The sequence below is a fragment of the Phacochoerus africanus genome, chromosome 9 (assembly GCF_016906955.1).
Source record: "Phacochoerus africanus isolate WHEZ1 chromosome 9, ROS_Pafr_v1, whole genome shotgun sequence".
Taxonomy (NCBI): Eukaryota; Metazoa; Chordata; class Mammalia; order Artiodactyla; family Suidae; genus Phacochoerus; species Phacochoerus africanus.
In genome coordinates this window covers 88,700,728-88,717,805 of record NC_062552.1, presented here as the reverse complement: position 1 = coordinate 88,717,805, position 17,078 = coordinate 88,700,728, and the positions used below count along the sequence as shown (strand labels likewise).

Genomic DNA, 17,078 nt, shown 5'->3' with positions numbered 1-17,078 from the left:
CTGTCATTTCTCCCATAAAATGTGTACAGTAACCTTGTTCTTGATGTAAAAGTGACTGCTCTAACATCTGGTAAATTTTTTTAAACGACTTTTACTTTTTCCATTGTAGTTGGTTTACAGTGCTGTGCAAATTTTCTACTGTATAGCAAAGTGACCCAGTCACACATGTGTATATACATTCTTTTTCTCACATTATTCTCCATCTTGCACCATCATAAGTGACTAGATACAGTTCCCAGTCATATACAGCAGGCGTGGTAAATTTATTCTGCATGTGAGTATCATTTTTTAAGGTCTTTCAGCTTTTTTTTTTTTTTTTTTTTTTAAAACCATAGAACTCAATTGGCTTTCTTGAAGAAGATCACTTTAGGGAAGAAGCAGTGTTCTTTTTAATCACTCAAGAGTTATTTTGTATACAAGTAAAAACAACTAAGCTTAGGCCATGTTTGTTATTTTAGCTGTATAATTGCCTTCTGCATTTCAGTCTGACTGGGCATTGAATTCAAATTCATACTTCACCAAAGTTGCTGAGTGCGTTGGAACTTTAGTGTTATGAATATAAGGCCAGAATAACAAAATATGACAAAATTCATCCAATGCGCATAGAGCCTGTGGTATGTTTATTTTGTTATCAGTAATTTAGCGCCGTGTCGGAGCACATTAACCTTGCCCTGATCTGTCTAAACTTGATAGGGCAAGTCTGGAGGCAGAGACCCTTCTAAAAAGTTCCTATACTATACTGGGTTATGTTGGAGGTGGAGGAGAAGGCTTTGCTCAATGAAATAAGTTATGGAGAATGAAGATGCATGAAAGGCCGTCATGCTACATTTCTTAACGGTTCCATTTTAGCGTTTTATCATTTACATGTTTGGTTAAGGGGCACCTTTTTTTCCTCTTCCAGTTTTACTGAGATGTAATTGACATACAGCCCTTCATAAGTTTAAGGTGGGCAGCATGATGGTTTGACTACATCATGAAATGATTACCACAGTAAATTTAGTGAGCATACATAATCTCATAGATGCAAAATTAAGGAAGATTTGCGATGAGAATTCTTAAGATTTACTCTTTTTAACAACTTTCCTATATAACACACAGCAGAATTTGTTGTGTTTAGCATGTTGTACCCGTAGTACAACATTGGTAGTACTTATTTATCTTATAACTGGAATATTTGTACCTTTTAACTACCTTCATTCAATTTCTCCTCCCCCCACACCCATCACTCCTCCTCATTCCCCAACCCTACCTCTGGTCTACAAATCTGATCCCTTTTTCTGTTAGTTTTGAAGTATGATTGACTTACAGTATTATGTTAATATTCTTGGTTAAGAGTCACCATTTTTGTTATTTTAGTGATAGCTTCTGGAGGGTCCCCATGGTTTGGGAGAAAATGGGATTACTCTCATCTTTGTGAGATTGTTGAACAAAAGCAGCTGCTAAGGCATTCTAAAGATAGTGTTGATTTTATATTAGGATTCAGTTCTAGCAAGTTACTTTGTAATTTATGCAGCCTTTACCTGTTCCTTCCATCCCTGGCAAGAGCTGTGTACAGTGATAGGCACTGGTGTAGCATTTACTTTAGTATTGAAATTTTTTTCCCCCAGTTTAGGCCAGTGAAGTACATTGTTGAATGTGGAATTTTCTCATTTTTAAAGTGTGGATAACGACAATCTTCATTGGGTCATGAAGATTAAATTATATAATGCCTGTAAAGTGCTTAGTGAAGAGACTGCATTGAAAGTACTCAATAGATGTCAGGCTTATAGTAGTACTACTTTATTCCTAATGCTTCATCTTTCTTTTTCTGCTGTAACTCCCTCTTTAAGAGCCTGGTTGCTCCTGAGGTTCCAAGGCTGGTGGCCTGGCCTCCCAAAGTGGCCTTTTTTCTTTTTGGCCAGTTAGGAGAGACATTTGTTAAAATGATTTTGGAAAACAAGCCCTCTTTTTTTTTGGTCTTTTTGCCATTTCTTGGGCCGCTCCTGTGGCATATGGAGGTTCCCAGGCTAGGGGTTGAGTCGGAGCTGTAGCTTCCAGCCTACGCTAGAGCCACAGCAACGCGGAATCTGAGCTGCGTCTTCGACCTACACCACAGCTCACGGCAATGCCAGATCCTTAACCCACTGAGCAAGGGCAGGGATCGAACCCGCAACCTCATGGTTCCTAGTCGGATTTGTTAACCGCTGCGCCACGATGGGAACTTCCCAAGCCCTCTTTTAGATAGTTAAAACTTTGGGTGTATTTTGTAGTTAACCCTAGATTTTGTTGTTGTTGTTGTTGCTATTTCTTGGGCCGCTCCCGCGGCATGTGGAGGTTCCCAGGCTAGGGGTTGAATCGGAGCTGCAGCCACCGGCCTACGCCAGAGCCACAGCAACGCGGGATCCGAGCCGCGTCTGCAGCCTACACCACAGCTCACGGCAACACCGGATCGTTAACCCACTGAGCAAGGGCAGGGACCGAACCCGCAACCTCATGGTTCCTAGTCAGATTCGTTAACCACTGCGCCAAGACGGGAACTCCAATCCTAGATTTTTTTTTTTTTTTTTTTTTTTGAGAAACCCAGCCTTTTGAAGGGAGCACATGATTCTTTCTGGATTAGAACAGCTTCTTGTGTGAGTCATAGCCTTCCTCTTGGCAGTCAGTCTTCTGAGTAGATGCCTTTTTTCCTCCTCCTGGAGCTGGTAACTATTGCCCTGGTTTACCCTCTGCCCCATTTCCCTCAAGCTGTATAGGAGTGGATAAGTAATACCAAGGTGCCGTGCTCTTTAGATGTAACTGCAGTAATATATACAACAAATAATTAATTGGCTGTAGCTTGTTTTTGCTAATCACTCTTCACCACAGCACTATATATTTGGTAGGACATAATGCCTACTGTCCAGTTTATTCTTTTAGAACTATAGTATCAAAACTTGTGTTTTTGGTTTCCTCTGCTTCCATCATTTCCTTTGCTCTTGGTTTATGAGTTCTGTTGAGTTCTATTTTTTGTTTTTACTCAGACTTTGGAGAGCTTCTAAAAATACCCACGTCCAGCCCAACCCCTATGATTGATTTTTAAAAGCTCTCCATGTGTTTCAAATCTGCATGTGTTTCCATATGTTTGCATGCGTCCCCATGTGTTTCAAATATTCTGATGGAGCACTTGTAATAATCTTTTTTAACCGTTCATCTCTCCATTGCCTGTCTCATTTTCTCAGTGACCCTTTAAGGGCAGCTTGAGTTTGGAGCTCTGGAAGCAAGGGGGTGGGGGTGGGGATGTTGATAAGGGGGAGGGGTAAATTGTATGCTTGATGGAAGAAGAAGAGTTAAATGTAAGAAGTATTAAATGATATGCCAGATCCCGCTGTAGCATACCTTTAAAATGTGTATTCTAGTGTATTTTTTTCATCCCCAGTTGCTTTAAATTCTAGTGCTCTCTCCTGTATTGTAATTACCTATTTAAATTCTTTTTAGAGACCTCCAAAAGTTTGGATTCCAGAATTAACTTTGAAAGCAGTTACATTCCATTCATAATTCCTTTTCTCTCTAGCTGATAAAGGTAACTGTCTAAAACCTAGGGTTAGAGCAGTGGCCCTTGGCTGTGCTGTGAAGCAGTTATTTAGAGTGCTTTTTGTCACCTGTTGGTGGGTTGTGAGTTGCAACCAGTTAAAAAAACAAAATAGACTAGAATATAAAAATAAGCCTCGGGATAATTGCATTTTTTCTTTTTTTTAATTAAAGTATAACTGATTTACAGTGTTTCGTCAAGTTCTGTTGTACAACAAAGTGACCCAGTCGCACACATTTCCCTGTGCTCTACGGGATATTGCATTTTGTATGAGTTATTTCTAAGTCCAGCAGTGGCTGGTAATCTTTCATTTGGGATTTAATTGTGAAGGAAGATAACATGTGAACATTTTATAGAAAAATACCGGAGTAGATTTACATTTTATTGAGTGTTTACTCTGTCAGGCGCTGTTTTAATGGGTTTTGAGTGTATATTTTCTTTGAGTGTGAGGGTTAGAGTAGCAAGAAATGCTTAGTGGCCTCCTTACATTAACCACCTTCCCAAGTTAAGTGTCACAGAGCTTTCTTCCTTTGAACTTCTGTGGGTGGTCCTGTGTCCTGCTGAGCTGCTTCATAGCCTTGTCTTTCCATTCCTTTAGTTGAATTGTATGCCCAGCAAGGATTTATAGTTACTTCTTGCAACTGGCTATGGTGGTTTTGCTTATAGTTTTATATTTCAATTAAATATCAAACCCATAGATGAAATGATTGAGAGATGTTTTGGTGAAAACTGAGGTGACTTGATTTGGAAAGATTCAATAATAGCTAACATTTATAGTGCCTGCTTCGAGCCTGTAACTTGTTTTAAGTCTTTGGTATGTGCTAATTTGAGTCATCCTCACCTCAAGTCTGTGAAATAGGTATTATTATCACCCCTCTTTTGTAGATGAGAAAACTGAGCCACAAGGGTTGTTGGGCCCCAGGATTAGATGGGTAGGAGGAAACTATATAGGTGATCGGGGACAGTAGTAAAAATGTAGAGTAATTCTGTACTCTATCTAAAAAATGCTGCATTTTAGAGAAACCAACCACTGAAAATCACTGGTGTGATTGATACCAGAGACGCATTGCTTTTCAAAAGGCCATAATTTTACATCAAACAATTCAAGTTAAAAAAAAATTCAAGTTAAATTGTATCCACAAAGTGATTCCTCTGGTGGTCGGGGAAACAGCATGGAACAGTGTGAGGAAAGGTGGGTGGTGGTGGATGGGTGCTGGAGACGGGAGAGCCTTTTCCGTGTCCAGCTGGACTGACCCCAGCACCACACATGCCTTTTGGATTTGGGGACAATTTGTAGAGACTGGGCTTTGCTTCTAATTTTTGTTTTTTGTTGTTGTAAACTTAGTTCCCAAATAGGCTTTGCATCAGAATCACTTGTGAATTAAAAAATTCGGGCCCATATTGATTGGATCTTAGTTGGAGGGGAGGGGAGATAGTTAGCATTGCCAGAAATCCTCCAGGTGCAGTCTCTTGCAAAGCCTGCATTGGGAATGGTTCTATAGACATGCCCCCTCTAGGGAAGTAGTTCTTGAGTGTGGTGAGTGTTGAAAATCTTAAAAAATTAGAAGGTGTCTTCAGTTCCAACGTAGATTATTTGACATTCAGATGGAGGCAGTGTATGGCTGATGGGTCGTCGTTTTGAGGGAAGAGATGGGTCACATTCTTGTAGTTTTCCATTTCCCTTGCTTGATTAAAAAGTCTGTTCCCTTTGAATTTAGCTTTTTATATGCATCTAAGACCCCAAATTTACTTGCTCAGAATCAGCTGGGGTGCTTGTTAAACTTATTTCCAAGCTTTAGGCTTTTTGCCCTAAAGTTTGAGTTCAGTCGTTGTAGGGTGGTTGGTGCCCAGGAATCTGTATGTTGAACAACCATTTCCCTTGATTCTTACCTGAGGTAGATGTGGGAAGTAAGGGATTTGGGTCTCTTTTTCTGTTTCTTTTTAGCTGTAGAATCTTGGGCAAGAAGCTCAGCTTGTTTATGCAAGATAGATATTTAATTTGTTCCTTATCCAGTCTTCTTTTCCTTAGTGATATGTATGCCTGAGTTCCATTTGTTTGGTGCTTCATAAGCTGTTGAGGACTGAAATGTTTATTGGTTATTGGGGAGCAGAAGTAGCGTGATAAAGATAAAGGTGACTCAGGGAGTTCTCGTGTGGAGCAGCAGGATAAGGATCCGGCCTTGTCACTGCAGCTGCTTGGGTCACTGCCGTGGTACAGGATCCATCCCTGGCCTAAGAATTTCTGAGTGCTGCAGCTGCGGCCAAAAAAAAGGGTAAAGATTTCTTCTGCCTGGGACCAGTGGAGAATTTTAGAAACATGCTTATTAAAGATAGATTGTTTTTGCCCTCCTTTCTCACTGGATCTCTTAATCTTGGGGGTACTGTTGGGACTTAACCCTTTATATAATGAATGTGTAAGTAGCTTTTTTTTTTTTTTTTGTCTTTTTAGGGCTGCTCACGTGGCATATGGAGAGTCCCAGGCTAGGGGCTGAATCAGAGCTGCAGCTTCGGCCTACACCACAGCCACAACAATGCCAGATCCAAGCTGCGTCTGCGATCTATACCACAGCTCATGGCAACAGTGGATCCTTAACCCCCTGAGCTAGACCAGGGATCGAACCTGGCACCTCACGGATACCAGTCAGATTTGTTTCCGCTAAGTTACGATAGGAACTCCTGTAAGCAGCATTTTTGTGTGCGTTGTGTTGTAGGCATGTCCTTTTTCTGAAGGGGGATCTTTAGGGCTTCTGGTATTACAGTAATTTCCAAAAGAATTGCTGAATCCTAGGAAGGTCTGCTCCAGAGTACTGATCAATTCTGCCATGAAATTGTTTTAAACAAGTCAGAGTTAAAACTCTATTTACTCCTTTTCCCTAGTCATGTTTGTAAGCTTGGCATTTAAAAACCTTGACATTTTAAAAACGTGCATGGTTCATGCAATGTATTTTGTGTTTTAAAAATATGAGAGCATATTTTTTCAAATTGTTGTATTGATATTTATAGATCTAATTTGTCCCTAGTTTTAACTGTTGTAGTTAATTTAATAGTATGAATATTTCACATTTATTTTTGCATTTTCACACATGAACATTTAGGTTATTTCCCTTTTTTATCTTATGAGCTGAGCTCTGCACATTTGATACTCCCATCTCCTGCACAGGTTTGATAATTTGTTTAGGTTATATACCCACTGATTGAATCACGTGATTCATATGCATATTTTTAGGTATACTGGATAGTGCCTAAGTGCTTCCAAAATTTCTACCAATTATTTCTTCTTCTTTTTTTTTTTGATTACTTTTTTTTTGGCTGTGCCTGTGGCACATGGAAGCTCCCAGGCCAGGGATTGAACCTGTGCTGCTGTAGTGACAATGCCAGATCCTAACTTGCTGTGCCATAGGAGAATTCTTGATTACTTTTTCAATAATGGTATATGAGTACTATTTTCTGTACATTCTCACCATCCTTTAATGTTACCAGCCTTTTTAGTTTCTGCAAAGCACACAAGTGTAAAATAATCTCTTATAAATACACTTCCAAATTACCAGTGAGATTTACTTACCTTTTCACATGTTTATTGGCTATTGCAGTTTTTTGTAATTGCATATCCATTTTCTTTCTTTCTTTTTTTTTTCTTTTTTTCTTTTTTTTTCTTTTTAGGGCTGCACCTGCGGCATTTGGAAGTTCCCAGGCTAGGGGTTGAATCAGATCTATAGTTGCTGACCTACACCACAGCTACAGCAACTGGGATCCGAGCCGCATCTGCGACCTACGCCACAGCTCATGGCACGGCAATGGCGGATCCTTAACCCACTGAGTGAGGTCAGGGATCATATCTGCATCCTCATGGATCCTGGTCCCTTTCCTTACTGCTGAGTCATGATGCAACTCCATCTTTTGCATAGTTTTTTTAATTGGATTTTTCTTTGATGTAATTCTTCATATGTTGTTGTATAAGCCCTTCATTGTGCATACATTGAAATTTCTCTTCTCAGGCTCTTGTCTTTGAAACTTGATTAAAATGTAGCTTATTTTTCAGAATCATGAGACTTGAACTAGAGGTGGAGGATTTAAAGATGCAGTTTGATTTATCCAAGGAACTACATTAGTATTTTTTTAATCAATAAATAGCTTGTGACTTAATCATCTTTGCCTATCTATCCTCTTAAGACATTTAGAAGTGATTGAAAAGGGCTTGTCCTGCACCACTCTTTGAAAGATTCAGTCCAGTCTGGCCTTAATCTCTTGTTGGGTGGTTTAATAATCTGTTTAACTGATTAGTATGACGGGGACAGCAATATCACTTAGAGGTTGATAGGGTGGATTTCATAATTCAGGCTGTGGGGTGGGGGATGATATACAGCACTTGGGCCAAGCCTCTTCTGTAAAATGAGGATAATTTGTTTTAAAGGATTGTTTTAAGGATTAGAGGAGAATGATTGTATATGTCTCAGAAGTGCTCCATAAATATTAGCTATTTTATTATCAATAGAACATAGTTTGGAAATAAATTTTATGAAATTCCAGTGTAGAATGCTTTGCCTTTTTACCAGATATTGCTTTTAGCCCACCACCACTTAAAAACAAACAAAAAACAAGGTCGATCAAGTAGTTCGGCCATTTTGTAAATTTAGAAAAATAAACACTACCCAGTCAGTGCTGAAATGGCAGCTCTTGGGCAGAGAACCCACAGGCTTGCTTTTTAGTGAAGTGTTGCTCTGCTGCCCTCTTGTGGTTATATGGGAAATGGCGATTAAAAATGAACCAGCTCTTAATGCTGCTTGCTTGCTCAGAGTCCAATTGTAAGAGCTACTTAGCCACTCCATTTTTGCCAATTTCAAAAAGGATTTTGAAGAGATACTGAAATTTTTTATCAGAAAATGAAAAGAAGTGTTAAGCTTTTAAGGCTTTTTTAGCATAAGCATTTATTTTTCTATTGGAATCTAAAAAAAAAATTGAAAAAAAAAATTTTTTTTTTTTTTCTTTTTGTGGCATCACCAGGGGCACATAGAAGTTCCCAGGCTAGGGGTCGAATTAGAGCTGTAGGTGTAGGCCTATGCCACAACCACAGCAATGCCGGATCTGAGCTGCATCTGTGACATGTCACAGTTAGCAGTAACGCTGGATCCTTAACCTACTGTGCCACAGGGGGAGCTCCCTTAAATATTCTTTTTCCATTTCAACATTTAGGAATAGTTACAGGAAAAGTGTGGAAATTAATTGAGTTATGCCTTTATTAAAGCTTTTTTATTTTTTAAATTTAATTTTTAGCCACAGTCACAGCATGTAGAAGTTCCTGGGCCAGTGATTGAACCTGCACCACAGCATAACCAGAGCCACAGCAGTGAAAGGCTTTTTTTAAAAACATTTTTTCTTCTGAGTATTATTTTAAGTCTATTAAATCTGACTTGTTAGTTTCAGAAATAATTAAAAAGCACCTAGTCTCACTCTCATTCATATCTTTAGCTGAGTTTGTGTAGGAAAGGGGTACTTAACATCCCTTGCCTTCAGCTTGACACTTGCGGTTGGGTTTATAATGAACCATTTGAAATATTGAAAAGATTAATAGTTGCATGATGAACAACAGTGAACTCAACCACTCACCTTTGTCCTAAAACGTTTCCAGAGGAGAATACAATTGTAAATTTGGTGTTTATATTTTATTGGGTTTCATAGTTAATAATTTTTTATTTTCTCCTTTTAGGGCCGCACCCGTGGCATATGGAGGGTCCCAGCCTAGGGGATGCATTGGAGCTCTAGCTGCTGGCCTAACCACAGGCGCAGCAATGTAGATCTGAGCCAAGTCTGCAACCTACACCACAGCTCACGGCAACACTGGATCTTTAACACACTGAGCGAGGCCAGGGATGGAACCCGCTTCCTCATGGAAGTTTGTTAACTGCTGGGTTGGGTTTGTTAACTGCTGAGCCATGAAGGGAACTCCTCATAGTTAGTAGTTTTTTGGGAAATGAATAGTTCGTGAAATCCAGTAGTATACTTCAAACGTCTAACAGAGTAAACCGCTGTTAGCAATTTGTTGATTAAAATGGATTTATTGGAGTTCCTGTTGTGGCTCAGTGGTTAATGAATCCGACTAGGAACCATGAGGTTGCGGGTTTGATCCCTGCCCTTGCTCAGTGGGTTGAGGATCCGGTGTTGCTATGAGCTGTGGTGTAGGTTGCAGATGCGGCTCGGATCCCGCATTGCTGTGGCTCTGGCGCAGGCCGGGGGCTACAGCTCAGATTTGACCCCTAGCCTGGGAATCTCCATATGTCGTGGGAGTGGCCTAAGAAATGGCAAAAAGACAAAAAAAAAATTAAAAAATTAAAATGGATTTATTATCAAGTATAATAAAAAATTTTAAAAAGCAGCTGCATTTGTTTAACATCCATTGTCAGCAAAGCATAGAATTAGTATCCTGTTTCACACACATCATGTCTAGATCCATACATACAAAAATATAGGAGCAAAATGAATTGTTTAATGTTGAGAAATGTTTCTTAGACACCCTGTGTAATTATAAATACCATGGTAGTTTGTGAATACCTCTGAGACCACATGTGTAATGAAAGCAATAAAATGGATGTTCTATCAAAAAAATGCATTTATGCAAGTAGATATGTATGGATAGAAACATGGATGCATTTTTCACCTAAAAGGTATTGTTAAACTTTCTTACACAAACACAAGTTCAGAGCTACACTTGAAGGTACATTCAAAGATTTATAGTTTTATGGGTTATAGAGAACATTTGGAAATCTGAATTTTCTACTGAAATATAGAGATAGGAAGTGTATTAAGGATATTTGTAGTTTATTGGTTAAGGGAAAAGCTTAAAAATAACCTAAATGTCCTATTACTAATAGGGGACAGTTTAAATACAATGTAATTTATTCATACTGTGAGGCAATTCAAAGAGAGTGAGATTCATGTATGTACATGTACCGTGATGTGGGTATTGGCCCTGGATGTTTCCATTGCAATGGTTACTGTTTTTTTAGGACAAAACGCTCAAAAGAATTCCTAGCCAACTAGACTGTTTAAGTTATCTTCAGTGACCTAATGCTACCTTTTGTGGCTTTCTTTTCTGGCTCTTTAAGTCGTGGTTGGAGATTTTCCATTTGTTTGTTGTTGGAATGTTTTATATTTCCCGGGTGGACATAGACCGTATTGTGGTTCTGTAACAGTTTTGAGTTGGTGGTGATTGCCGAAGCAGCCAGATGGGATTCCAGCCTTAACCTCTTGTCTGGAGTCACACATTATAATAGTCAAAACCTTCATAAGGATTTCAAAAAGATTGCATATTCTGGCAAAGTCATTAAGTCTCCCTGTCCATTGCTTTCTCCAGCTCAGGGAACATAGATGAAGCTATGTTAAGCTTAGCTGTCAAGGCCTAGGGAGATTGACAAGTGACTGAATTACACAGTGGGACACAGAGGCAAAGTAGTATAGGTGTGAACAGCTAGAGCTTTGGAGTCTCTTCCAGGCCAAGATGTGTGTCATTGATAAAAGTGAGGAGAGGCAGCAGAACATGGTGGTTGAAGCTCAGATGGAGATGAATCGGCGTGTTTCCCATTCCTAGCTTTAGTAATTGCTATGGCAGAGATGCTGTGCAATCTCTGTGTCTTACGCAAGTATTAGTCAGCACCAAGTTTAGGGTTGGAATGCAAGATGTTTTCCTAGAGAAGGTGTGGTATCTGAGGCTTTGGGTATTTAGCTTGATGCATAAGCAGAGGTTAGAGCTGAGCACTGCTGGGACTTACTCTGTGGTGGTGAAGTAGGGCTGGAGCATTGGGGATGAGGGAAAGGAGTGGTTAAGGCATGAGTCTTGAGAAGTCGAGGGGGCCAGGTTTCATGGGGTATGCCAAGGTTGGGTGGTGGTAGGGTAGCTGGGAGGTGGTGGCCAGCTCTAGCTTCCTGCTCTTTCAGGCTTCTTTAAGCACTGAGCCGCCTTGGCTATGCAAATGCTTTTTCTGGGTATACCCCGCAACACCCCTTTCTAGCTGAGTGTCCTTTCTAAATCCCTTACTAACAAGGGCATTCTGGAATTGCCACTGTGCCTTTCCATCTGTGAGCAAGTGGTGGAGGCCAGGTGATTAATACATTCCTACTGGTGCCATGAATTGCATGGTACTGACTCCAGTGGGTGCTAGCTGGAAAGAGCTCTGTGTTAGAAGAGGAATCTGGGCTTGGGTGTAAAATTCTAAAATTTCTAACGTTTGGGTAAGGCTTTGGCATTTATAGGGTGCTGCTTTCAAAGCTTTGATGCCCTCATGACCCTATGTACAGGTAATGTCACAGAGGATGGCACAGGTTGAAAGGTGGCACAGGCCTGAGATGATCTGACAGCCTGCACTTTAACTGCCGTCCACCCTCTTTTCCCTCTTGCCTGGTAACCACCAAGGTGGCTAAGTGACTGAAGATGCCTTAGTCAGCTGGACTAGTCTGCTTCAGCGTGCAAAGGGCCAAGGGAGTCAGTAAGTGTAATGACGCCTTGACGGTGCCGAGTCACTGTTACACGGGTGCCTGACTGGTTTTGGACTCTGTGTAATGGGGATAAGATTTATTTTCTGAATCTCTAAGGCTTTGAACTCCTACAGTAAAATAGGACATGAGCTTTGCAGAGCCACACCTGAGGTGGAGACCCTACGCTCTTCCCCCAACAGCACTTTCTGGTTTTGTCATTAACTAGGTTATGTAAGACTTCTCAATTTTTTTGTTTTTCACGAGGGGATAATAATGCCTCAAAGGGTTGTTCTGGGGTGTAAGCAAAATAAACATATACAAGGCACTCAGCTATTAGATGATCAGGCAATTCAAAATGGACTTCCCCTTCTGCTCCCCTCCCAAGGTAGACAACCTCCCCCTCCATTTATTGCATGGCTTCTTCACCTTAACTAAGGGTTCCTCTACTGTATTGTGCTTGCTGCGGATCATATGGGATATTTGGATCAATCCCAGTTCGCAGTGTATAGTTGTGTTCATTCTGTGGATACATTGTCAAGTGATTGACCTCGTTTCTAGTTTAGAAGGGAGAGTGGTGGTGAATATAAAGCCTTCTCTCTCTCTTTTTTTTTTTTTTAAACTGGTTCATGCCATATGTCTTTTATCTTCTGGTTGCTAAACTCAAGGACTTTTCTGTTGTTCTGGGTTGCTTCTTGCCACCTCTGCTCTGCCTCTCCTAAATGAAAAGGTATTTTTTATTTTTTTATTTTTTTTATTTTTTTTGGGTCTTTTTTGCCACTTCTTTGGGCCGCTCCCGTGGCATATGGAGGTTCCCAGTCTAGGGGTCGAATCGGAGCTGTAGCCACTGGCCTATGCCAGAGCCACAGCAACTCGGGATCTGAGCCATGTCTGTGACCTATACCACACCTCACGGCAACACCGGATCGTTAACCCGCTGAGCAAGGGCAGGGACCGAACCCGCAACCTCATGGTTCCTAGTGGGATTCGTTAACCACTGTGCCACGACGGGAACTCCTGAAAAGATATTTTTTAATTAGAAGAGTTGAATGAGCTACCTGCTTCCCTTCCTTTTTGTTTGCTTTTTTAGGGCTGCATGTGTGGCATATGGAAATTCTGAGGCTAAGGGGTCGAATTGGAGCTCTAGCTGCAAGCCTACACCACAGCCCCAGCAACACGGGGTCTGAGCTGGATCCTTAACTCATTGAGTGAGGCCAGGGATTGAACCCACATCCTCATGGATACTAATCAGGCTAGTTGCCTCTGAGCCACAATGGGAACTCTCTGCCTCACTTCTTGTAGTCTGTCAGCTCTAGGTCTTTTCAGAGGCTCCTCATTCCTTTTACCTGCATGGCTGTGAATTACTTTTTAACTCTTCTAGAACAGGGGGTGGTATGTATTGCCTTCTGCCTTCCCTTGACATCTGTTTTGTGGCTTCTGCTTTCATATGCTGTACCTAGGTTGCTCTCCTGAGGGGGGTTTGGAATGAGGAAGGGGTGGGAATATTGTTGAGAACCTCTGATTGGATAATTGTAACCAGATTGCATTCTTACTCCTGGGATGATTGTGTTTTTGATTTGTTTGTTTTGTTTTTGACTTTGTCTTAAGGAGGGAGGGGGAGGGATTGATACTGAATAAGAGTTAGTGGATTCACATAGATGGACATGGCATGAAGTCTTGTGTCATCTTGGGAGTTACTCAGCCACTTCTGAGCTTCAGTTTTTCCACATCTGAATGGAGGGAAAAATAATATTCTCCTTGTAATTTTTTTTTAAAGAGCTAATCTATATAAATTAGGTGGTATATGGCAACATGTAATGTCTCAAGAAATGGTAGTTTTGAGAATGATAGTAATGACATTATTTGCAAATAAGAATATAAAAGTGAACTTGAAAATTTTGGTCTTGTGTTATCAAATTACTATCTGCTGTTGTATTAATGTTAGGATTTCAAAAAACATTTATGTAGCAGTTCTTAAATCTTTTTAAATTTTTTTTTTTTTTTTTTTTGAATTAAGTCATTCAGCATCTGAAGAAGCTTCGGGTTCAGACTCAGGCAGCCAGTCGGAGAGTGAGCAGGGCAGCGATCCAGGAAGTGGACATGGCAGCGAGTCAAATAGTAGTTCTGAATCTTCGGAGAGTCAGTCGGAATCTGAAAGTGAATCAGCAGGTTCCAAATCCCAGCCAGTTCTTCCAGAAGCCAAAGAGAAGCCAGCCTCTAAGAAGGAACGGATAGCTGATGTGAAGAAGGTATCAGCTTTGCTGTGCCATGTAAATGTGCTGCTAGCTAGGACCAGCTAGCAGACCTTTGTTTCCCATGGAAAACTCATTGGTGTATCTTTTTTTTTTTTCTTTCTTTTGTCTTTTGAGGGCCACACTCTCGGCATATGGAGGTTCCCAGGCTAGGAGTCTAATCGGAGCTGTTGCCACCGGCCTACACCACAGCAACACCAGATCCTAGCCGCATGTGCAGCCTACACCACAGCTCATGGCAACGCCGGATCCTTAACCCACTGAGTGAGGCCAGGAATTGAACCCACAACCTCATGGTTCCTAGTTGGATTCCTTTCCGCTGCACCATGATGGGAACTCCTCATTGTGTATCTTGATTATGAAACTTCAGCTATAGCCAGCTTTTCTAAATAATATACTTTCTATGGATATACAAGAGAACTACCTTCTGCTCTACTAGTAGACAGGGCTATAAGGGAAATAATTACATGAACCATCATAGGATAAAAAGACAAATTTTTGTAGTTTTGGTTTTTAACATTTAAAGTAGTTAAAATGATTTTTCAATACAATACTGAATAACACCAGAGAGAAATCATTCACAGGTGATTGTGCAATGCAGTTGTAAAGCTTAGTGATGGATAATTCCAATCTAACAATAAGGGCAGTTTTTGTGGTATTGAAAAATTGAAGAAGGAATACTTCTTACAGAAAAAGAAATTATCTATATCTGGGCAGTATAGGTATTCTTTGCTTAACAGGAGAGTTTTCCAGTGAAGAATGCAAAGGGGCAAAAATTGAGTTGCATACCATTTTCTCATTGATGCCCAAACTTTGAGATGCATTCCTTTTGGGGAAAAATTAATGACTTGGTCTAGTTAATCATAAGAATGCAGCTGATCTTTAAAATTTCATTTTGAGAGAATTATGTTTGAATCACTGAAGACACACAAAGAATTGCTTTTAGAAATTTAAAAATAAAATGTCTTGGAGTTCCCATCATGACTCAGTGGTAATGAACCCGACTGGTATCCATGAGGATGTAGGTTGGATCCCTGGCCTCACTCAGTAGGTTAAGGATCAGGCGTTACTGTTAGTTGTGGTGCAGGTCGCCAGACACTGGTCGAATCTGGTGTTGGCTGTGGTTCTGGCGTAGGCCGGCAGCTACAGCTCCAATTAGACCCCTAGCCTGGGAACTGCCATATGCCACAGTTGCGGCCCTAAAGAGACAAAAAAAAGAAAAATGCTTCATCTGGATCTGCTGTGGTGGCAGCGTTTGAAGCCCAGGATGGACAGAAATAAGTTCAGATAGAATGGTCTTCTGTACAGTGGAAAGTTCTTTACTAGCAGAATAGTGGAAGCTATGGAAACCATGACTTGCATAGTATGCTTAAAATTTGACTGAAAAAACTTCAAGTGTCTAGGATTCACAACTGTTAGTGAGACCTTATAAATATAAAGCTTCATGTATCTATAACTTCATTTAAATAGATAAAGGGAGAGCTTCCTTGTGGTACATGGGTTATGTATCCAGCACTGTCTCTGTAGTAGCTCAGGTTACTGCTGTGGCGTGAGTTCGATCCCTGTCTTGGGACTTCTGCGTGCCTCAGGTGTAGCCAAGAAAACAAAACTACTCTCCCTCCACAAAAAACCCCAAACAATCAAACAAAAAGCACCAAGAAAATACAAAGAGATAGAGGAGGATAAGAAAGAAGGGAAATCATTAACAAAGTCTGAATTTCAACATGAGATACAGCTTTAAGCAGAAATATTCAAGTTAAGATGATCAATTCCAAAAATTAATAAAGTTAATACATGGATGAATATACTAGCCATTTAGGATGATTTGATTGGGACTTTAATGATTATTATTCTAAAGTGAGCTTCTAAAGAAAGCTCTTTGTTTTCTGTACATGCTTTTCTTTCACATGGTACCTTTTTTATTAAAGAATTGAATTAAGTATCATTAGCCCTCAAAAGGACAAATACGAACACAAGATAATTTTAGGATTACACATTACAGTATATATTGTAATAATGTCCTAACAGGTGAACCTGAGTGCCTATCTAATATTTTAAAATGGTAAAACTCGGAGTTCCCGTCATGGCGCAGTGGTTAACGAATCCGACTAGGAACCGTGAGGTTGCGGGTTCGGTCCCTGCCCTTGCTCAGTGGGTTAACGATCCGGCGTTGCCGTGAGCTGTGGTGTAGGTCGCAGACGCGGCTCGGATCCCGCGTTGCTGTGGCTCTGGCGTAGGCCAGAGACTACAGCTCCGATTCGACCCCTAGCCTGGGAACCTCCATATGCCACGGGAGTGGCCCAAGAAATAGCAAAAAGACAAAAAAAAAAGGTAAAACTAATTGATGTAGTGTCATTTAAATAATTGAGTCCCATAGTTAATAAAAGCTCCATATATAACCTGTGTTGAGTCATTTCATAGCTTTAGCAGAAGTCCAGGAAGGGGTGGGGTAGGGGTTGGCAGGCAGGCAGGGTTGGAGCAAAGCTCCTTGTCGCTTTCTGTCTCTGCCACATTTGTTCAGAGTGTGCTGCATTTGCTGCCTTTTTTAGCCTAGATTTCCTCCCTCCTCTTATTCCTAACTCTTGGTTGGACCTTTTGTCCTCTGACTCAGATTATGGATTTTTGACTTTTATAAACTGAGGATGCTGGATTTACTACTTCAAAAATGCCCTATTCCTGGAACATTTTGCCTGTTCTCTTTGGAGGCCTTGCTTTTCTTCAGCTTACTTGGCTTTTTTTTTTTTTTTTTTTTTTTAAGGCACTATTGATAATGTCCTCCCTTGGCTTAGTGACATTGTTTGTTTCTGGATTGTTTG

At 40.5% G+C, this 17,078-nt stretch overlaps 1 protein-coding gene across 11 annotated transcripts in view; it reads left to right on the top strand.

The window, feature by feature from the left end:
* CHD2 (chromodomain helicase DNA binding protein 2) overlaps window positions 1-17,078 on the top strand; it is a 127,605-nt gene that overhangs the window by 6,442 nt on the left and 104,085 nt on the right. For 9 of the 11 annotated variants that reach the window (XR_007137034.1, XR_007137033.1, XM_047796059.1 and 6 more), the window contains one exon: window positions 14,028-14,259. The exons of the other annotated variants lie outside the window; for them this stretch is intronic. Coding sequence is in view for 6 of the 9 variants with exons in the window: in XM_047796057.1 (XP_047652013.1) it covers window positions 14,028-14,259 (232 nt within the window). In the remaining 3 variants the exon portion in view is untranslated. The remainder of the gene's footprint in view (window positions 1-14,027; window positions 14,260-17,078) is intronic. 11 annotated transcript variants of the gene reach the window in all.